Here is a 24136-nt window from a genome sequence, read left to right as displayed (position 1 = left end):
GCCATTCTTGGCTTTGGCTTAAAAAACCGCAGCAAAATCTAAAAAACTAAAAACACTGCATTTCCGCAACGTGGGGCCTTAGTCTAAGGGTGCATTAACACTTTGGATACGCTGACTGATTCTGAACATTAAAACACGTTCAGAATCAGCATGTATAAAGCAGATCCCATTCATTTCAATGGGAGCCGGCATACGAGCGCTCCCCATTGAAATGAATGGGCTGCTTTTTTCTCTATGGGCCCCTTCACACGGCGTAAGCGCTCGGCTCATTCCGAGCCGTACAAGCGATCGCTTATAAACACTCCCATTCACTTCAATGGGAGCGTTCGTAGAGAAAAAAGCAGCCCATTCATTTCATGAATGGGATCTGCTTTATACGCACGGATTCTGAATGTGTTTTAACGTTCAGAATCAGTCAGCGTATCCGAAGTGTGAATACACTCTAAGGATATATTCCCACAGCAGAATTTTCCTAGCTGAAAAATTCAGCTTCAGGAATTTGAAGCTGATTTTTTTCACTTATCCAAATTCTGCATCAAATTCTCCACCTACCAGCTGGAATTTTGCATATCCTATTCACTTCAATGTTAGTTATAAGGCGGAATCTACCTGAAGATGGAGCATGATGCTTATTGTGGAAAAAGAAAATCAGCGTCAATGAAGGTTTCAGTTGGAACTTAGACCTGTGTTTGAGGCAGCATCCACCTCAAATTCAGTGCCAAATTCCACCTTGTGAAAATACCTTTAGGGGCGCTAGACACCTGGACCAACAAAAGCACAAAATGGGACCATAAGCTATAATTTATAGAAGCCTTGATAAGAGCATGAGCTAAAGGCAGAGCAAAGAAAGCAAATGACTACAACACGAGAAGTTATATATTATGTATCTTTCAGACACAATTTAGTTTGAGGAGGGGGCAATATCGACTTTCGCTGTGAGGCCTTTGATTTCTATGTACACCCCTGGTACAAATATAGATTGAATTGATACTAGTATTTTAAATGTCACTTAGTAGGTGATGACGGAAGGTGTCTAAGTGTTATTAATATACTAAAGCTGCATTGTGTTCCATGGCATTGTAAAATCTAGTACCAAATGGGGGTAAAACATAATGCTAGTATAGTTGATATTGTTATTTATATGTAACAATGACCAGATGCTGTGGGAAACTAAACCTGTGACTTACAGCTGTTGGGAGTGGACAGTACACCAGCATATGCTGCTCTCGCCATTCACTTCTATGGGATTTCCAAATATAGCCAAAAAGAGAGGCTTGGCTATTCTCAGAAGTCCCACTGACATATATGGAGAGAGATGTTGACTACTCACAGCATCCGTGATGAGGCTTCAGGGACCCCTCTTCTTGAGATGGGACCCACATCTATAGTATGGGCACTTGTTCGCTCAATTAATCTACACTCAATAGTAATAAGGAGAAGGATCTTCTGGATTTTAAGTGGTGGATTCAAAAAGATCTTATCACCAGAACTCAGACTATCAACCCAAACCCACAAGTAGGTTAGGGTCAAAAATATACCAATACACAGGGGGAAACACTTTGATGACCCTAACTTATGCATCTGTGGAGTTGGATTCTGGTGACAGTCCGACTCTCTTTAAGATGATGGGTAAAGAAAGTCTAAGTAAAGAAAATAAATACATAAAAAAATGTCAAGATCATACAGTATACCTAGTTGTAGGTAATGGTAGGCACAATCATGACTCAATAATATAACCTTCTCCAGTTATTTGATGCCACTACAATTATGAGTTATCACGTTAATAATAAATTTCGAGAAAGAATGGACAATACATAGTCACATAAACGGACTCAACTGCTTCTGTTTTCTCTCATTCTGCTCCAGCCGTATCACTTTTAGTAGATTGTAAAGCCTCGGAGCGAATATCTCTCCATGGATCAGATATCTATGAGCTATTCTAAGATGCCTTAGAAGGGAACAGCTTCAAAAATGGCAGCATTTCCAAGCTAAAGTAAACCATCCCTGCATTTTCTTCCCAGTAAGGGGATTCTCAAATGAAGTTTTCCAGCTTCTTGAGAGTGTTTTGCATCTGTACTTGCAAGAAATTTACATAAATGGTCTTACTAAAAAAAAAAATAAAAAAAAAATAGAATATTCTGTAGCCAATTCTGAGGTTTTATGAATTTAGTAAAATACAAAATCTTGACATGAAATGTTTCTTTACATGGCCATAGATTATTCTCATCCGTTCCTTTGGTTGTTCTTAGTTTATAGTACAGTTGTATTATACACATTATAGGACTATGGCTCAACACAGAGATGTGACTTCCAAACTGAAGCCAATTGCAGCTGGAGCAGATTAATAAATGTTTATGAGCAAAGATTCAGTATAAATACAGTGGGTTGCAAAAGTATTCACACCCCTTGAACTTGTTCACATTTTGTCCCCTTAAAACCACAGACCTAAAAGTATTTTATTGAGAGTTTAAGTGCTAGACCAACACAAAGTAGCCAATAATTGTGAAGTGGAATGAAAATGATATATAGGTTGTCAAAATATTAATCAAAAATCTGAAGTGTGACGTGCAAAAGTATTCAACTCCTTGTACTCTGATATCCCTAAAGAAAATCCAGTGAACACAATTACCTTCAGAATTCATTTACTGTATATACTCGAGTATAAGCCGACCCGAATATAAGCCGAGGCCCCTAATTTTACCACAAAAAAATGGGAAAACTTATTGACTCGAGTATAAGCCGAGGGGGGGAAATGCAGCAGCTACTGGAAAATTTCAAAAATTTAAATGGTGAGAGTTTTTGGGTGCAGTAGTTGCTGGGTGCTGGGAAAGGGGAGGGGGTGTTTTGGTAGTCTTTCTGGCTTATATTCGAGGTAATAGAGTCCTGTTGTGTTTAATGTGGTCTCCGTATACATACACCTGTACTGTGAAGGCCTCAGTGGTTTGTTAGAGAACACTAGTGAACAAACAGCATCATGAAGACCAAGGAACTCACCTGACAGGTCAGAGATAAAGTTGTGGAGAAGTTTAAAGCAGGGTTAGGTTATAAATACATATCTCAAGCTTTGAGCATCCCAAGGAGCACTATTCAATCCATCATCCAAAAATGAAAAAAGATCGAGCAAGGAGAAAACTGGTCAGAGAAGGAGGAGGAGGTGCCAAAAGATGCTGCAACTGCTCCTGCTAACACAGGGGAAAGCAATGGGATCATGGTGTCCTGACTGCAAGAGATGAGGGGTTATAGGGAGCAGATTATTCAAGTCTCTTGCACCTCATTTTCACTTGATGTGACTCTATAGAACAGTATTTACAATACATTTGTTCCATTACCAGTTGTACCAAGTAGGAAGAGTGTACCTGCCTTATACTATAAGCCGCCAAGTTCAACTTCTCAATGACCAGCTAGTTATCAGTGATCGTGCCCGTTACCTCTATTCAGCACAATTCCATTATGTCACTATATCATCTAAGAGCAAAGGTTCCCACATTTAGATCCAACTGTACAACATGATCATGAGTAAGCTGAACATCCTGCGACTCTCTCCAACTGTTTCAACATGTTTTCTATATTAAATCTGACAATCATTTACAACAGATTACAACATGTCAAGAACCACTTCCTATTGCATCCCAGCCCATGAAATTACTACATTTTACAGGCTTGGTTTAATTAGGAAAATATTAAAGCGTATGAGCACAGAGTTTTATATACATACCTGTCATACATATTGCTATAGATCTCTAATTTGTTTTTTTCAGACAGTTCTATCATTTCTATCCTGGAACAAGAATAACTTGGTCAGAATTATTTTGGAAAGTAATCAGAGCATCAGTAAAGACTCTATCGGTAGTCTCTCTCAATATCTCCATTTTACTTTTGTCCCGGTCAATAATGGATCTACTAAATATGGGTGTTAATGGAAGCACATCTGACGGCACAGGGTTCAGGTTTGTTTTTTTAAAAAATCTGACACAAAATCTTAGTCTACCGTTACTCGTGTGTCTTAACCCACTGAGTGTCACATTAAGGGTCACTTTTTTTTATTGCAAATTTTGGATTTCCGGCTCAGCTAAATATCACTGACACCATAACTCTGGTGCCTTATGAGAATTTTAACCCTTTAGCAATCGATCACATTTTTTAGCCTTAAACCAGTAACATTTTCTCCCTCTCTGTATTCCAGCCTCCATAACTGTACATTTTATTTCAATGTAGCTTTATAAAATCTTGTATTTTGTGAGTACATAAGATTTTTTTTTTTTTTTTTTATTACTTTTTGAAGGCGAAATGATCTATAAACATCAATTCAGGCATCTGAATCTTAAGGTTAATGCCATTTATCATTTAGAATAAATACTGTACTGATTTTATTTTAGGGGCTGTTACAGATGTGGTGATCACAAGTGTTTTTTGCTTTTATTTTTCATTAATGGAGGGTGTGGGAAGATTCTATTTTTACTATTTTTTTGTAAAATAACTCAAAGAGGACCTTTCATGTCCTTGGGCATATGCAGTTTTATACACCACTAGAAAGCCGACAGTGTGCTGAATTTAGAGCGCTGTCAGCTTTCCCATTATGTGTCCTGGGGAAAGACATATCTGTGCAGTTACAGATCTCTCTTCACTCTCAGAAGGGCGTTCATGACAGTCTAGCTGGGCTGTGAGCAATGCCCCTCCAGACAATAGTCATCCATAGCGCTGTACTGTCAGAGGGGGCGTTCCTTACTGCCCAGCGATGATGCTAGTATATGGACGAGTACTCTCAGGAGGAAGGTGTTCCTCACAGCCCAGCTAGGCAGTCAGGAATGCCCTCCTGACCGTGAAGAGATACTGGTAAGGGCGGGTTCACACCTGCGCCCGAACTCCGTTATGCAGGTTTCCGTTTTCTGCTGGCAGAAGACGGAAACCTGCATTCACTGCCCGCCGGTGAGCGTTTTGTGTTCTCCTCGGCGACACAGTTTTAAAAAAAAAAAAATCGGCCACAAAGTCCTGCATGTCCGACTTTGTGTCCGGTTTAAAAATAACGGTGTCGCCGCAGAGAGCACAAAACGGTCATGGGCGCTCACAGCCGGACACTTTTCAAACCCATTCAAATGAATGGGTTTGAAAAGTGCCTGCCAGTTTCCGTCTCTTGTCCAGTTTATTGGGCAGGAAACGGAAACCTGCATAATGGAGTTCAGGCGCAGGTGTGAACCTGCCCTAGCTGCAACGATATCTCTTGTCTCATGACACATAACGGGAAAACCAACAGTGTGCTGAATTCAACGCACTGTTGGCTTTGTAGTGGTAAATAAAACCATGTGTGCCTGGGGACATGAAAGGTCCTTTTTAAGTGAAGCATTGACCACAGCATATAAGGGGTTAAACAGCAAGTATGTATCGGATTGAGAATGGGGGGTTTGGTGAGGTATCATGAACAAAAGTCCATGGTACTACCTTCCTTAAAGGGGCTCTATCAGCAAAATCATGCTGATAGAGCCCCATATATGCGTGCATAGCCTTTAAAAAGGCTATTCAGGCACCGTAAATGTTATATTACACTACCCCCCCCCCCCCCCCCGTTTTAAAATAATAACTTAAAAAAGAATGTGCTCTACTTACGGAACGTGCACCCTGGGCGGGCATTCAGGGTGTGTCTTCATCTTCCTCCCCGCCTCTTCTTCCTCTGACGTCTTCCGGTCCCGTCCTCCTCCGGCGCTTGCTCGCGGACACTGATAAAAAAAAAATAGCCCGGGCGCATGCGCAGTAGCCGTAGTAGAAACCGTATGCTACTGCGCATGCGCCCGGGCTATTTTTTTTTTATCAGTGTCCGCGAGCAAGCGCCGGAGGAGGACGGGACCCGAAGACGTCAGAGGAAGAAGAGGCGGGGAAGAAGAAGACGGCGCACCCTGAATGCCCGCCCAGGGTGCACGTTCCGTAAGTAGAGAACATTCTTTTTTAAGTTATTATTTTAAAACGGGGGGGGTGTAGTTTAATTTAACTTTTACAGTGCCTGAATAGCCTTTTTAAAGGCTATGCACGCATATGTAGGGCTCTATCAGCATGATTTTGCTGATAGAGCCCCTTTAAAATTATCTGAAATAAAAGGGACAAGAGAATAACAAAATCAGAGGGAATTAGAGGGAATGTGCCATCACAAATTTACCTATTGTTTAAAATCAGGTTTTTCTGTTAAACATATGTTAAGAATTTCCATGTTTTCTAGGTACCGTATTTTGCGGACTATAAGGCGCACCGGACTATAAGGCGCATTGCCCATGAGCGCCTTATAGTCCTGCCTAGGTCCATATATAAGGCGCACCGCTGTCTGGTGCGCCTTATATGTGATGGAAAGCGGCGGCACGCCGATTTTGCCGGCGGCCACTTATCCCCCCGCGTGCCAGCCGCTTCTATTCACTTCAATGGCACGCTTCCATTGAAATGAATGGAAGCGCTCGGCACGCGAGGAGTTAAAGGGATTCTACCATTAAAAAGTTCTGTCCTCTTGACCACGTCGGAATAGCCTTAAAGGCTATTCGTCTCCTACCTTTACCAGCGCCGCCTTCTTCCTGAGCTGCGTCCGCCCCTTCTGTGTTGTCTTCTTTGGGCCTCATGGATGACACATGCGCAGTCGGCTCTAACAGGCTCTCGCAGCCAGAGCCGACTGCGCATGCGTCATCCATGAGGCCCATAGAAGACAACACAGAAGGGGAGGACGCAGCTCGGGAAGAAGGCGGCGGCTAGCTATGGTAACAGGTAGGAGACGAATAGCCTTTAAGGCTATTCCGACGTGGTCTGAAGAAGGAACTTATTTTAATGGTAGAATCGTTTGAAGCGGCAGGCAGACTTTGCCGGCGGCTGTCGCTTCCATACATTGCAATGGGAGCGCACTATTCAAATAGTATTCACGCATCTCTAACTTCATTTGTAAGAAATTACAATTGAAGTTAGAGATGAACGAATACTATTTGAATAGCACGCTCCCATTGCAATGTATGGAAGCGGCAGGCAGACTTTGCCGGCGGCCGCCGCTTAACTCCTCGTGTGCCGCCGCTGTCATATATAAGGCGCACCGGACTATAAGGCGCACTTACGATTTCTGAGGAAATCGTAGGATTTTATGTGCGCCTTATAGTCCGGAAAATACGGTATCTATGATAAGAGACTCTGGTAGGCAGAGAATATTAGCATCAATAATAACTATAATGCTAGTAGTCTCACTCCTGGCATGAAAGTCATGTAAAACTAGTGAACACAGGGACAGAGTTTCATGGGTGAGACTCGATAGTGTGAATTTAGCTTTATGCAAGATAGCCAGGTGTATTGATGAACAACCATATTCATTTATGTCACAAGTCCTCAGCAACCTTTGGCACTCCTGCTGTTGTGACACTACTTGCTCGGCTATTCTCAGAACTCGTGCAGGAGTGACTGGAGCACGCTGGGATCAGTAGTTTCACAAGAGCTGGAGCGCTAAAGCTTGCTAATCTATAGTTCACACACATATCTATTGATCAATCAAATAAAGGAAAAGCTCTCAGGAGTTCTCCAGATCAACCAAAATCTATTCCTTTCATTTTCAATAAGACCTCATGAGCAGCAATATCATTAGATTAAAACTTTATTTGATGACATTTATGATAATATATAAAGAACAACGTTGGCTACAAAGACATATAAAAGTTGACAAAACGCGTAAAAAGACACTTAAAAGGAAGGTATAAAATCACTGCATTTACTGTTAGGAAATACATTTACTCTAGAAGTACACAGGACGCAACTAAAATAAAAAATCTGTAAACATTTTCTAATATATTTTTATCATACATCTTTTGGTCCAGAGTTTCTCTCAACGTCCACATTCACACAATGTCTTCATGAGGCGTAACCAGGCAATAAGAAAGCAACTTTGCACCCCTCCTTAACCCCAAAATTTTATTCACCTTACAACCATGCCGGTGTTCCTCCAGTAAGGCACAGGCTAGCTTGCATGCAGTAGGGCGCTCCATCAGGACAGGAGGTGTAAGACAACTAAAATTTTAGAGGGTTGAAAAGGGGGATTGAAAGTTTTTTTTGACTTTGCCAAAATTACCCTTTTTAGTGGTTGTCTGTCCTGATTCCCACATCACTCTTGCTCCAATGCTTACCAGGTCCCAACTAATCTCTAACTATAGCTCAAATAAGAAACCGACCACTGAGCGGCCAATGTTGTGTGTGTTGGGGGGGGACCAGGAAGTAGAGACCAGCAAAACACCCAGGAAGTGTCAGATGGAGTGGCAGGGAGTCGGTGAGGCAAATATGGCTTTAGAAAAGGCTTTGTATGGTGAATTTTTAGTGACCAGATATCTCCTTTAATAACCAAACAGATGAATTTTTGTAGAATTTCTACAAATATAAACACTATAATAAAGATTAAAAATCTATTAAATTGAAAAATAGATTACAGAACAGAACACAATGTACAAAGGATGTCACAGTCAGCCAGACAGAGGCCTATTATATGCAGGAGTGCACACACAGTTCAGTGATGATGCACTTCATCCATCCAGCTATACATTCCTCATAAAAGTTGCGGATTTTAAATTCTGTACAGTACATACAAAAATTTACTATTTTACGTATACATTATTATGTAGCAATTTCCATTTACAGATCTCACACATAAATGTAGTCCGGAGCAGACTAAATATGGTTATTTTTAGGAGCCAGCTGGCGATTTCTAGGAACCCACTGGAGATCAGGAGGGGACGATCTTTGTGAAATATACTAAATCTCATGCATTACTTTTATTGCTTGTTTTGCTTTATTCTGCATGCACTCAAATGGTTAATGAACACTTATCATTGTGAGTATAATAAACAGTAAGGAAATAAATAAACGAAGTTTTTAGGCCTTTTACAGCACGTGGACATTGTATTGATTTATTTATTTTTCCACATTAGTTATATGACTGCGGTTCTCTAAGATAAGTAAAACTGATCAGTATGAGAATATTGTGGTTGACTGGACTGTGTTTTCAAGCAGAGAGTAGATTTATATATGTAACGTTCTGCGGGAAAATATTCTGTATACCTTGTAACTTACAATAAGAAGCCCCCTCTCTGTGCTTAGGAGTCCAGTGGATGAACATTATGATGGGCAGCCTTTGTTGTATGAAAGAGTATACAAAGAAGGCTGGCAATCTCTGGTTAGAACCACACATTCGACTGTAACACAGAGAGATATGCATTCTTACCATAGATTATACAGAATCTTTGCCAAAAAAAACAAACAAACAAACAATCAATTTGCTCAGCACTGCCTGCTTTTATAAACTGATGCCTGTAGATTGGACAGTAAATTCGATGTCAGATTCCCAACAGTATAATCCAAGCATTAAACTTCTTAAAAAGTCACCTGCGACTATGATATGTATTACAACTTACCAAGCACCGTGAGACAAACAGTATATTGGCTGTGCCTGAGTATAGCACAATATATCCTGGATAACCCTCTAAGAGGACTTCATGGAAGAGGTACTCCAGGAGCCACTATGAAAGGTTTTATACAGTACTTGCTATCTTGGTAGAATATGGTAGCAGTGGTAGTAAACTACAACCGCACTGTCACCCATTTTTGGAAACCATTTCTCCCCTAAATGTGCCAATGTTATTTAGATAGGAAAACAGACTGAAATATCATGAAAAGCTAAGACATTAAACAGTAAATGTAGATCTTTCCCATGGATCATATGGATTATTATAGACAATGTGCTCTTAAACATGTAAAGTTTCTACATTTTCCTGGAAATGTATTATCTGTATTTATACAAACACAAGCTAGGAAAATGCTAGTGCAAATATAAATGCCCATTAACTCTTCCTACAACTGTAGATAACACTGATAGACAAGCACTAACATGGAGCGGGACCTCTTTGACTTTAGAGGCAGCCATGTTTATGGGCTAAAGCTATAATCTATTGAACGTACCCAATCAATATACCAAGAGCCAAAGCCATTTATGATTCAGTACATTACACTTTACAGCGGAAGAGAGACACAGATACAGCTTGGAAAAGTATTGTATCAGGTGTACATTGCTGGAGTACAGGGGGAATTACCTGTAGCATCTTAAAGATCCGTCAATAATATATATATATATATATATATATATATATATATATATATATATATATATTTTTTTTTTTTTTATGACAGACTGATATAGATAGGCCATCGCTAGGTTTTGTATAATATAACATGTTTTCTGGTTTTGTTTGATTTCCAGATTACGATAAAGGTCAAAGTGACAAGTAAAAAGTTGCTAACGGTAAATGTCCTGACAGAGGGAGGAGAAAGCAGCGGTGTCTGGAAATGCCGAGCCAAGACTGTAAAGAGAACAGAAAGCAGAGGAGATTGTTCTGCATTGGTGAGGTGATACACATGGAGATACAATGTAGAACTCATACTGTAACCATTTATGGAAAGAGCACAAAACCTTTACAGTAAACATGACAGTGATGTGAACAAAGCCCAAGACAAGGGGGAAATGTAATAACACTATCCTGCCAGAAAACTGCTGTAGCAGTGCTGCATCTGAGGCATGCCATACCAGTGCTTCTTCACCCTTGTTGCTACTTTTTAGGGACGTGGATGGAGCAGGACAGAAATGTAGGTGGGCCGGGCACAACTCAGCTGTCAGATTTACTATAACTCTATCCAGAAAACTGACATAGATGATACCAGAAATCTATGCCAGTTAATAGATATAAATTTGGGTTCAGGCACAAGGAACTTCCCAAGAGGTGCCAGAATTATTAAGAGGCTGAAACCTCTAGTGCTTATGGGGGAATGGATTAAGACGACATAGTAGAGGCTAGTCATAATAAAGTAACCCTAAAGTGACAGCTGATTTTTTATTTCTGACTTTAGTAATAGACCAGAACATACATAGAGGATTAGGAGTATCAATCCAGCAATGCAATTATTTCAGTTGTCATATCTGAAAACGTGAATACAGTAAAAGGTCATCTGTTTAAGTGTAACATTACAAACATTATAAAAATACAGAACAACTGAATGATTGTGCTTCCTTCATGTTAAAAGCGTTACTAAGTGAATGGCTATTAAGACACCATACATGTGAATGACTATGTTGGCGTTCCAATCTCCACCATCACAGCATTTGGCTATTCCGCTGTAGTGAGCGTGCTCATTTGACGCTTGTTGCAGCATTTTCCAGGAATGCCTTTATCCCATTACCTGCAGGAAAACTTCACTAGTTTAGAATCTAAAGTAAACTGGCTTCTTGAAGGCACATAATGGCATTTAAAGCTGCAAAAAGTAATAAAAATTATTCCCAGTGTGATAAAACCAGAATAATGTCACCTGCCCCAAATAGAATAGGACAGTCCCAATAAGTTCCAGATGTTGGGTTTTCAAAATCTTCATTGCTAGGTACTCCACAAACCACAGAAAGTTCCATATAAAAAAAAAAAGTGTGCTCCATTATTTACAGGCTAAAGTTTGCATAGTCCTAGGTAGAAATAAAACGTAGACTAGGTAATCTTCAATGCAGTCTTGCTTAAATACGTTTGTAGGAGCCGAGTAAAGCATGGCAGTTGGCGCAGTAATGATCCACATCTTTTAAGGAATCAATACAGAAAGGAATAAGGCAGCAGCCAAATCCACACCTGTAAAAATGATACAAAATATACAAGATGTAAAAAGATACAAAAGATAAAGTTACTAAAAAATTGCTAAAACAAGAACATGTGAACAACAATACCTTGGTGTGCCTCAGGGCACATGCGGTGTAATACACCGCTAGAAAGTATCAGTATCAGAAGAGTGTTTCTGACATTCTGTCAAAAACGCCCTTCCTCACAGAACGAATACCGTCAGGGAGGGGGAGGGATGTTCCTCACTGCTCAACATCATGGCTGGGTGGTAAGAAAGGCCCCCTTCTCACAGTACCAGCGCCGCACCTCCCATGAGGCGACCTGAAGCGACCGCTTCAGGCGGCGCTATGCCAGGGCCCCAAGGAGGGTGGCATTTTTGCTTACCTAAGCCAGTCCAGGACAAGCTGTGGATTGGGGAGGCCGCTGGAGCAGGTCCTCTCCCTGCAAACGCCAAGCCCCGCCCCCTTCGCCCCATTCACTCCACCACACCCCCTCCTCCCGGGGAGGGGGGGGGGGGGGGCTTTCTGTCGTTTGCCTCAGGCGGCGAAAGGAGCAGGTTCACCCCTGCACAGTACAGAGTAATAGATGCTACTGTGTGGAAGGGCGTTTCTGGCACTGAAGAGCTACAGTAACAGCACCTATAGCTTTTCAGCGGGGGCTCAGAATGGGAAAACAGATAGTGCGCTGAATTCAAGCTGTGTATTACACCACATGTGCCCTGAGGACGTGAAAGCTCCTCTTTGGAAAAAAAAAAAAATTGCCCTCCATTTTAATCAGGGCTGTGGAGTCAGGAGACCACACCACCGACTCAGATGCCTATTTTTCAAAAGCCTGACTCCGACTGCTTCGTAAATGATGACATGACAGCCAGGGTCAGACAGATGCAATTTCAATCATGACAAAGCTACTGATTGACTTCCCACTAAAGTAAATATGTAACAAGCTATACATCTATTTAATAACTTATTGACATTTATGGATAGTTTTTTACCTATAAACACTCTAAGGTGTCAGGACTGTTTCTGTACTCACCCGAGAAGACACAATCCACCACAAGATAACCAGGCCAAAGCTCCAGATGTATGGACAAGACGAGTAGTAGTCAATCTGGAACAATTAGGGCAACATAACTGGATGGGACGATCGTGAAATGTGACCGGCTGTTGAACATACACAGTCTGAACTGTAACTGACAGACATGATAGACATTAGTTAGAAGTTATTCTATTAATCTCTACTACAATGAGTGCGATCATATAATTTACTAAAGCACATTTGTATATGATGCATGGTCTGCAGAAACTAAAAGGCAAATCCACATCTACAAAACCGGGAAATCAGTGTAGTAGGTAAATATTTTATGAGGAAACACATTGCTGACTAAAAGGAAATCAATGCTAAAGATCTACCAGGTAAAGGACACAAGCAGGATGTGCATTAGCTTTCATCTTCTGTCAAGAAAACACCCAAGGACATTCACATTAAAAAGATGTGTGAAGCACAGAGTAATAGGAGATGTGGAGGATCTGCAACAGAACTTGGAAGTTACAGCGTGTACAATACTAAAGCCTTTGTCATCTCACAGTGTCACCTGTTTCAGAGATATTGAGATCCCCTTCTGGCAAAACTGAAAAATCTCTCTTTTTCCAGAAGGAACAGAACTGTGTGCTTCATCACATATAGACCAAAACCCCTATCACTGATAGTCCCACGCTGCTGCTTTTTTATGTTGCAGATTTTGCTGCTATTTTTTTTAAAGCCAAAAACTGAGCAGAATATTTCACATTACATTTGTAAACACTCTTGTCTTTGGTTCTCAATCTAAAACAAAAAATAAAAAAAGCTGCTTTTCTGCAATTTGGGGCCTTAGTATGAACCTGTTCAGTACCAGGCCAATTTCCCTGGTTCAGGATCAGACACATATTCGTTTTTTTTTTTCATAAACACGGTTTTGAGGGCTTTAAGTGTCTGACACTGTGATCTGTAGTACGGGGGCACCACAAGGTACAATTCTTGCCCCATTTCTCTTCACACTGTACACTGCTGACTTTAGGCACAACTCATCCAGCTGTTACCTACAGAAGTACTCCGATGACTCTGCTATAGTAGGCCTTATCACTGATAGTGACGATAGGGAATACAGAGACTTAAACCGGGACTTTGTTGAATGGTGCCAGCAAAACCAGCTCAGGATTAATGCTGGGAAGACCAAGAAGAAGGTGGTGGACTTTAGTAAACGGAGAAGTGCTCCGACCCCGGTGGAGATCCAAGGGACAGGCATTGAGATAGTCAAGACCTATAAGTACCTGAGTGTGCTCCTCAATAATAATCTGGGCTGATCACCTGGAGGCGATACACAGAAAGGGCCACAGCAGACTCTACCTGCTCAGGAGGCTGAGGGCCTTCGGAGTCCAGGGGCCATTTCTTAGGGTCTTTTTCAACTCTGTGGTTGCTTCAGCCATCTTTTTCGGTGTGGCCTGCTGGGGGAGCTGTATATCAACCAGAGACAGAAATAGACTTGACAGGCTGATCAGAAGGGCCAGCTCTGTCCTGGGGAGCCCCCTGGACCCAGTACAGGTGGTGGGTGACAGAAGGATACTGTCCGTGGCGACCTCCATGCGGGAGAACAAATCCCACCCCATGTATGGGACCTTGATGGCACTTAGCAGCACTGTAAGTGACTGTCTGCTTCACCCAAAGTGTGATAAGGAGCTATCGCAAGTCCTTCCTTCCAACCGCGACCAGGCTGTATAATCTACATCAGACCAAGTGAAGATCACTCCGCACAGAGAACTAATGATTATGATCCTAAAGTCTTCCTTCTTTCTTTCTTCTCTTCCTTAGCTGCTATGGACTCCTAGTATATCTTCTCTTCTCAGCATGTGTGTATATACTTCTGTAATATATTACTGTGTATTATCCTGTATCTGTATTACTGTTCTGCTGTAACATGCTGAAATTTCCCCACAGTGGGACTATTGAAGGATTATCTTATCTTTAACTTTTCCATTTTCATTTGGTTTATACAAATCATTTTTGAGTCTTTTTTTTTTTAGTGACACACAGGGCTTTTTTGTTATGTTATTTAAAATTTTGCATGGTTTTTCTTTTTTATATATCTGGGAAAATGTAAACCAAAAAAGGAGGGAAAACTGGTCTGTACTATGAAAAAAACAAAGAAAAAGTGAAACGGTAAGGCAATGACAGTAAGAAACCACCCCTGCCTTCTTTCTGGAGCTCCGGCTATAGTTACAGTCTGCTCCCCAGTTCTGCTGCTGCATGATTTCGTGCAGCTGCTTAACACTGCAAGGATGAATGGGTACATCCTTGCACAGTTAAGGGATTATGCTCAAAACATACTCATCTTCCAGCCAAAGGACAGAGGATAAATTACTGATCAGCGAGGATCTGATTGCTGAGACCCCCACTATTCCTGAGAGCAAAGGTGTTTAACCCCTGCAGTGAATGCGACCACAGGAAAAGTGGCTGAACCCCCTGGTGGACACAGATGCACCTCCATTCCCATTCATTTCAATGGAAGCACTGAAGATAGGTGAATGCAGTACTTTGGCGCATTCTTGTTTACATTGGAAGGCAGAAAAATTGATACAGAATTTTGTTTTCAACCTATACAATGGGGCAGATTTACTGTTTTTAATACTGTCAAAGTATTATTAGTATACTTACAAATTAAGACAAAATTCAACTTAGTAAATCTACCCCAATGTATCTAGTGTAGGAAAGTCTTCTGTGAGCCAAATAGCCTGGACCATAGACTTTACATTTTCCAAGTTATTAGATATAGACAGAACCCTTTGGACTAGTTCCCACGGGGATTCCGCGTGTGCACATTCCATCGCGGCTTTCCGCCTGAAGAAAGGGCAGCTCGCTTCTTTTTTCTGCTAGCGGGAACAAACCGCTAGCAGAAAAAAGAACGCTAGCGGTCTACATAGACCTCTATTGTGAGGGGGCAGATTTTGAGGAGGATTCCGCGCCAAAATCCGCCCCCTCTTGCCCTGTACGATTAGACCTACATAGGTTTCAGTCTCTGAAAGAATGTTTCAATCTGGACAGCAAAAAAGATCAGGAAAACTCTAAAGAATTGAAATAATTATTAGAATTTATACAGAAATGTTTTATTTGTGAACAACTCCTCAATGACCACACACACACCTTTATGAGAAAAGCCTCCCCCCCTGTTCTTGGTAGGAAAAAAACTACTATTCTAAAATCCTGAAATGATACCTGGAGCCTGCATAGGCACTGGCTGGACCACATAAGGTGGAGTAGGGTTCAGAGGTTTTGCTTCCATCCCTGGTTGAAGAGGTGGCGGTGGAGGATATGGCTGATGGCAGAATGTGGCTTCTTCATATGAAGGCGGTGCAGATGGGACCACATATTCCCCTGGAATCGGCTGGTAATTCCCTGCTTGCTGCATTGTGCTCTGCAACACAACAAAATAAAACTAAATTGTACTGTATTAAACTGTTTTACCATTTCATTCAGGCTGGAAAACATAACCTAGTATTCTTAGTCTAGATCTAGATTTCTTTTACTTTTTATTTATTCCATACTGGATGGCTTGGCTAATGTAAAATGAATAACAAAAGGAAGTAAATGTGCAGATCAAAACGTTGCTAATGCTTTATCCTATGGTGGAGATCTGCCAAAGCACAGTCAGGCGGATAACAGATGTTGACCTTTTCCCAAACCTCAAGAGAAGCTGCAAAAGGTTCACAACATCCACTCACAGCACAGCCCACTGTGTCACTCCAAAATTGCCTAGGTCTTACTTTTTAATTTAATGTTTTGGTTTTTTTAAGACTTACTGACAATTTTGAAAGCGTTTTCTATGTCACTAACTGTATTTAAAAGTAAGTATGAAATCCTGCAATTTCTACTCTGGTTACTAAACCTAATAATAGACAATTACTAACGGCATAGGAGTTTTTGATGCAGAAATTACAGATAATACATAAACTATTGCAAAAGATGGTAATAACTATAGCGTCAACATATTCTGCAGCACTTAAATAAGAAATAGAGAACACCAATAGTGAGCCATTCTCAATGCTGCCCGTTTCTTGGGCAGTAACAAAAGGCAGTTTGTACAGACATCTGATGGGCCCCAATTTTGTTCTGCAACAGGACAATGACAACACATACAGCAAATGTCATATAGGACTACAGTATCTTTAGCGTAAAGAAGAACAAGGAGTCCTGGAAGTGAGGAGATGGCCACAAAAGACCACTGATCTCAATATTGAATCTGTCTGGGTCTACATAAAGAGAGACAGATTTGAACAAGTTTGCATCCACAGAAGATTTGATGTCTGGAACAATCTCGCTGTCAAGTTCCTTCAAAAACTGTGTGCAACTATACCAAAAAGAAGTGACGCTGCTTTCAAGGCATTGCATGGACCAAATAATGATGGGTTTTATTAAAGAACTTTAAAACTCCCATTTTATTTAGGCTACACAAGAAGAAACAGAAGCGCAGAGAAAACACATAACTTGCACTAAGCACAGATGTAAAGAAATGGAGTCGCCATCAAACTTTGTAAGAAGTTGAGCAGTGCATGTGAAAAATTGTGAAACTAGGCAATGTGTGAACCTGCAGCGACTGACTGAACAACTTATCAAAGTAACTCCGTACTGGTAACCTGAGAGATCGGACCAAGCCACTGCAGAAACAGTTACGTGTAAAACTATCACACAAGTACATTGATAAAATGCAGCGGAATCCAAAAGGTTACAATTGTATTATTGTTATTAATACTGGAAACATTTTTTTTTTTTTTTTGTAAAAATCAAATATATTTATATGAAAACGGTTTAGAATTAGAGATGAGCGAACAGCGTTTGATCGAATTGGTATTCGATCGAATATCAGGCTGTTCGATATATTCGATTCTAATCGAATAACACGCGGCAAACGCAGTAAAAATTCGTATCCCCTCCCACCTTCCCAGGCGCTTTTTTTGTACCAATAACTGTGCAGGGAAGGTGGGACAGGAACTACGACAACGGAGGCATTGAAAAAAATTGGAAATACCCATTGGCTGCCGAAAACATGTGACCTCTGATACATAAGAATAGTGTCGGCTATCTTCGTCCCATTTTCGTTTTGGAGTGATAGGGAGAGCTTGGTCTCAGTGTGAGAAACATACAGTGAACCTGTACCTATACAGTGAACCAATCATGCAGCAAGGGACGTGGGCGAGGATGTGGATATCCAGCTGGGTATCCAGTCCACAGTCCAGGTACTGGAGAGAGGCTGCCAGCACCTAATTCACTCATCATCCTCCTCCTCCTCCAACCCCAGCCCCTTCACCTTAATGTAATTGTTAAAAAACTTTAATTACTTTTAATTTTAATTACATTTTTCATGGATCCCCCCCCCCCCCAAGGGCCTGCAAAGCAATTTTTTAAGGCTCCAGCCCAAGGGCCTGAAATCTAATTTTTTTAGGGGTCGCCCCAAGGGTCAAAAAATAAATCACTGCTGGTGCAAGGCTCAACTCACCTCAAGGGCTAAAAACACTGCTGGCGCAATACTCTACTCACTCCAAGGGCCAAAAACACTGCTTATGCAAGGCTCAACTAACCTCAAGGGCCAAAAACACTGTTGGTGAATTTTGTTCAGTTCCAAAGGACTCTGTGTTTACATTTGGCTCAGTCACAGCTCCACTACATGCCTTTGAAGGCAAGGTTTCCTTTAGTGGCTCCATCTCAGCAGGATGATGATGATGATGATGGTGAAGCTTTGTTAAAACTGGTGTCGGAAGGGAAAGTGGTTTCTGATCTACATCTAAAGTACTGGAGCATGTTGTTTGGACTATTAACACCTGATCAGAACCCTGTAGAGGTAATGTAGAGTCCAATATTAGAGGACCATTATCGCTAGTAGTGGTTTCAGCCAATTCTCCACCTTTGCGGCCCTCTAAATAAAAATTACCCCCAGGACATGATGCCAAAAAGCAAAAAGTTATCAATTTCACAATCAAAATCAACGTCAATGTCTGGGTTCTCAGTCCAATCCACTGCATCAATCCAACACAATGAGAGTGATGGTTCTGGAACCACTGTTTTAGGGGCTAACAATTTTAAAGGGGCTAACACTCTGCTGGTGCAAGGCTCAACTCACCCAAAGGGCAAAAAACTCTGCTGGTGCAAGGCTGAACTAAGTTAAAGGGCCTAAAACTCAACAGGTAAGAGGCTGAAGTCACCTCAAGGGCCTCAATATCTGCTGGTACTTCAGCTTAAAGGGGCTCCATTAGAAAAATTTTGCTGTATGAGCCCCACATATGCGTGGCACTGCCATTAAGAAAAATGGCGCCAAAGTGTGCGCAGGATTTCAACCGCTAGAAGAGGATGAAGATGAACCCGGGGAAGAGCCAGGACTGGAAGGCGTCGCCAAAAGAAGAGGTAGGCATGCCAGAAGATGACATCAGATCGTGCATCACCGCCCAGGGTGCACGTTCAGGTATGATTTACCTATATGTTTTTATAGTTTTATTTTAAAACAGGACGGGGGTTTAAAATAAGATTAGCAGTGCCTGAATAGCCTTTTTAAAGGCTATTCACGCATATGTGGGGCTCATACAGCAAAATTTTGTTGATAGAGCCCCTTTAAGGGCCTGTAACTTAATTTGGAAATGCTCATGTTAATGGTCAGAAAAGTGAATTTTGGAAGGTCTTACCACATCACACACACACATGCACAATGACAGATTTCCCATTGCCTATTCCATCTGTGGTTGTCATGGGCAACGTGATTTAAAAGGGGTGCTTGGTAATGTTTCTTTATCTTAAAATTTGGGTTTCTGTCCATCCAATTGGGGAGAAAAGAAGGTTTCCAGGTATTTTTCCACTTTCATAGAGGTTTGAGTGTGGAAAGTGTGTAGTTGATAGGCTGTGATGTTGGGATAAAATAGTGACTTGGGCTTGTTAGATGCCCCCAGACATGCTTCCCCTGCTGTCCCAGTTGCATTGCAGAGGTGTTGGCATCATTTGCTAAGGTGTCATAGTGGACTTGGTGACCCTCCTGAGTCGAATTTGGGTTTCCCCTGAAACAAACGGTTTTCCCCCATAGACTATAATGGGGCTCAATATTCGTTCAAATAGCTGAATATTGAGGGGCTATTCGAAATGAATATCGAATATTTCACCGTTCGCTCATCTCTATTTAGGATGTCAAATTCATTAGGTTTGTCCAATTGTTCTGCAGATCATCACTTTTACAAAGTATTTTGTGGTTTAGATTCCACATTCAGGTTTTGCTGATAAAGTATCATGCGCGTTGTTAAATATTATGTGAACAATATTGATGGCATATAGGGTTAAACTCTAGTCTGCTGACAACACTCTTTTATCTTATGGTACATGGGTCTTTGGTTAGGGTACACCATTATTGAGTTGTCCGTATATAGCAACAAGAAGCTTTAGAATGATGGGAAACACCTCTCATGGACATAAATGAGTGACAGATACATATCTGGGGGATCCATGGGGGTTCTGCCTGTTATCTCTCCTCTCTGTCACCTGGAGAAGACCGTCCCCCAAGAGAGTCCAGCAACCAGATGAACAAGGCATGAACCTAGCTGGAACTTCAAAACATTCAGAGGAAGAAACCCAACTATGAGCTTCTCCCATGATGTAAACTAATAAGACATTGACTGATATTTCTGTTATTCTCAAAGTTTTCGCTGTAACTATTTTTCCTTGAAGACACTCAGTTTATGCAAGAAAAATGCGAAGAGAAAAGTGTTGCTTGCGCTTTTCTCTCCGCATTTTTCTTGCAGAGAGGTTAACAGAATGGCCCGAACGCGGATGTGAACTGGGCCATAGTGCCTTGAGAGGACAGATTTTTTCCAGAAATGGTTACATCTGGAACGTACTAGAGTAAAGACAGCCTTAGGCCCTCTCCACACAGACACATACAGTCTAGATAGAAAATATGGGATCTAGGAGTCCCTGCCTCCCCATGGATCTACTGTCCCATATCCCATGCTGTACATAAAATGGGATAGTAGAGTCACGGCTAGGCAGGGACTTCTAGCATCATATGTCACTCATTCCCATGACAGTGAAAAACGTTTTTTCACCATTCATCACACTTTCATTTTGATAACACGTTGTGGCAAATTTATTAAAACCGGCTTATTGTACTGGAAACTGATGTAATTTCTAGTAAATCCCCACAGTTATAGAATTTAAATGGACGATATACAGATAGAGGCTTCAGTTTAGTGAAAAAAAACCCTTGCACCAAACGTGCGCCTCAATATCATAAATCCCCCCAATGGTCCATGAAAAAAACTGCATAGACCATAAGGTCTAAGTGCATAAGGCCATTGGAATAGTCTGAATGTGACAGCTGTAGAACACCTGTGCGTCTTCTTTCTCATTCCCCAGACATCTATGGATATCATTTAAGCTGCTACCTCTGGGACATGACAAGTCACTCACCTTTTCCAAGCCAGGTTTAGCATACATTTCTGTATGGGCAAGTGAAGTAGAGGTATTTTTCTCACATTAGACGTCTTACAAAGTTTCCTATAGTCGCTTGGATTGTGGATTTATGTAAAGTTTGTTGGCGGTGAAGTGCAGGAGACGCAGCAGACCAGAACTATGAAGGCTCCAGAGATTTTAACCATGGACAGCTTTCCAGAAACTTACAACCTGCAGACAAACGTTAACCTCCGCTTGACAAGACACAGAGCTGTTTGTTTCCCATTTGTCTTTGCTGAGAAACACTTCTGACAAAACACAACAAGGGGGCTGTTTTGCCTACAAGGCCATTGTTTATATTGGCAACAAATGGGAAAACATTTGCAGCATCTGGAATGGAGACTCGTCTACTCATCTACTTTTCTTAGTTGTGTCTGGTAAATATGACATGTTAGGTAAAAAGTTCAGCTGTACTGATCTCTTATAAAGGGACAATTCTTTTAGCCACATCCTGCCAAGATAGCAAAACGCCTGACTAAAGACTGTACGAGAGACATCTGCTTAGGAGTCACTTCACAACCATTATAAAAAAAAATAAAAAGGGCCACAAAACAAAGTAGCACTGCCAGCGGAGTCTGTCTTCTTACTAAGCTTCCAGATTCCTCAATAAGGCTACAAAACTATATGTGTTCCACAGAAGAAAAATATATATTTCTCTATGGTGAAACATGGCCGCCTCAGGTTCCAGTCCAAAATACAGGTAGCCGCGGCTGGATACCGATGCAGTGCAGCGGTATCCAGTCACACACTCCGCTCCGGATTAGGCCCAATGAATGGGCCTAGTCAGGGGGAGGGAGTGTCTTCAGGCGGATTCGCCTCGCGAACCAATGAGCATGTCACATCTTTTTTCCGGGAGCTGGAACAAACGGCTCTCAGTAAAAAGAACTTATTTCAATGGTTGCCGTCTTTCTGGTCAGGATTTTGAGGCAGATTCTACCTCAAAATCCTGACCAAAAAACTACATGTGAACTCAGCCTTAGTGACTTCCATTGAAATGAATGGGAGGAGTTTTTTCAGGCGGATTCAGAGTCAAAATCTGCCTGCAATGAACAGACCCTAAGGCATCTTTTTATGCAGGGCCAAATGTATTTTTATTTATACCATTCTGGGGAATGTTTCGATCGCTTTTAATTAAAATTTTTATGAGTGGAGAAATGGACAGTTGGGATATTTTTCTTTTTTTTTCTCCACTATGGTGTTCACTGTGTGGGAAAAATATTTTTAGAAGTTTTAGGCCTAGCTTTTATGAACACAGGGATGCCTAATGTGTATGTGATTAATTTTTCTACTTTTATAAGTGTTCTAGGAAAAAGGGAGACGTTTTAAACTGGTAATTTAGTTTTTGTTAACTTTTATTTTTAGACCCTTTAGAGATCTTGAAGCCAGGGTTTCCTAGTGCAGCCAGTAATAGAAGAAAATGACTTAACAAGCCTGCAATACGCCTGCAAGTCATACTGCAATACGCCGTCGGGAAAATAGCGCCTCGGTCAGATATGACTGAAGCATCAGGGGAGCTAAAGCGGGCACTGATTGCGGGCATTGTTGCTGGTTCTCAGCTATATTTTTTTCAGGTATTTTTTTTCTTCAACTCAGACATCCAAATTGGTCCAGACTCCAACACCACAGCCCTGGTTATCATCCCCTTGTCAAAGTGGCAAGTCTAATTCATGCAGACAGTTTCAGAGCATATTGACATGTCTGGGAAGAACAACAGAGGAACGCCAGAAGAGATTTCCTCTTTTATATATAAAAAAGAGCAAAAAAGCACACACAACATGAAGAACCATTTCATAGTGAGCACAAGGGTTTGCTAAAACAAATAAGTCAGAAGAGCTGTTAAATCTTCTTTAAATCTTTAAATAAGGTATAACACCAGCTAAGTGGCTATGCCTCCTCTTCCAAAGGCTGAGTTCACACGGGGTATTTTGATCAGGATTTTGAGGTCGTATCAATGCGACTGGATACCGCTGCACTGCACCTACATCCAGTCATAGCTACCCGTATTTTGGACTGGAACCTGAGGTGGCCTCTGCCTTAGGTTCCGAACCAAAAAACCCCATGTGAACCCGGCCTAACAGTGCTGACTATGGTAAATATAACAAGTTGTACACAACAGTGTACTAACCTGCAGCCATGAATGAACGACACAGGCGGCGCACAGGGGACATGCAGATGTCATCCGTGCGCTGCGGTGGCCCCTTTCATTCAATGAATAGGAGCCACGGAAGCAGGGCCACAAAATTGGACAGGAATACGACCTGTTACATATTTTGCAGCCTGGACTGTCGGCCCGCACACGTGACTGTAATTCACGGTCATGTGTTCGGTCCATAGAAATGAATAGGTCAGTGTGCTATCCAGGAAAAACCCAGATAGCACACTGACCATTCATACGATCGTGTGCAAGGGGGCTTACACTTAAGCTCTCCACATTAGGAAGCTCTCATTGCTGGTCAGTAGCGTGGTGTAGGATCACTCACAAGACAGCAAGTCTGAAACCAGCCCTATGATCCTTCTCTGCAACACTGACTCACTAAGAGGAAACGATTCTAAAATCTGGGCAACTATTCACTATTGTATACAGATTTTGTTCTGAAGTGACTCTGCTAATATAGATACACACAAAAATACTGAAACAGCGTCCATGACCCAGAATGTTTTGCAACATATTTCTATTAATTGTGTTTCCAGAAAGATTTCATCATGCGAGAAATATTCAGCAGTTTACAGGAAAAGCATCTTACATTGTTTGCTCACCAGGACAATATGAGCAAACAAGAGAAAACATTCTCAATATACTGTATATTTGGAGGATAAGAAGGGAAATCTATTACAGCCGAGTTTAGGATTTCTGTAGAGGAAATTATATTAACCCCTTGCTGTCAGAGGCATTTTTCGATTTTTGGTTTTGACACCCCCCCCCCTCCCCACACACACCCTTCCAAACCTCATAAACTTTTTTATCTCTCTGTTCAGAGTCACACGAG

At 41.4% G+C, this 24136-nt stretch overlaps 1 protein-coding gene across 3 annotated transcripts in view; it reads right to left on the bottom strand.

The window, feature by feature from the left end:
• Nucleotides 1–7645: 7645 nt before the first annotated feature.
• Nucleotides 7646–24136, bottom strand: part of LITAF (lipopolysaccharide induced TNF factor) — a 329531-nt gene continuing 313040 nt past the window's right edge. The window contains exons 2-4 of one of the 3 annotated variants that reach the window (XM_075285802.1): nucleotides 15885–16104; nucleotides 12672–12828; nucleotides 7646–11651 (exon numbers count right to left, since the gene is read on the bottom strand). In XM_075285802.1, the coding sequence (XP_075141903.1) occupies nucleotides 11543–11651; nucleotides 12672–12828; nucleotides 15885–16077 (459 nt within the window). In that variant the 5' untranslated portion in view covers nucleotides 16078–16104 and the 3' untranslated portion in view covers nucleotides 7646–11542. The remainder of the gene's footprint in view (nucleotides 11652–12671; nucleotides 12829–15884; nucleotides 16105–24136) is intronic. The other 2 variants (XM_075285803.1, XM_075285801.1) reach the window with 2 other exon arrangements.

This window comes from Leptodactylus fuscus, chromosome 8 (assembly GCF_031893055.1).
Source record: "Leptodactylus fuscus isolate aLepFus1 chromosome 8, aLepFus1.hap2, whole genome shotgun sequence".
In the NCBI taxonomy this organism is placed as follows: Eukaryota; Metazoa; Chordata; class Amphibia; order Anura; family Leptodactylidae; genus Leptodactylus; species Leptodactylus fuscus.
The sequence above is the reverse complement of the archived record's forward strand: the minus strand, read 5'-3'. Positions and strand labels throughout refer to the sequence as shown.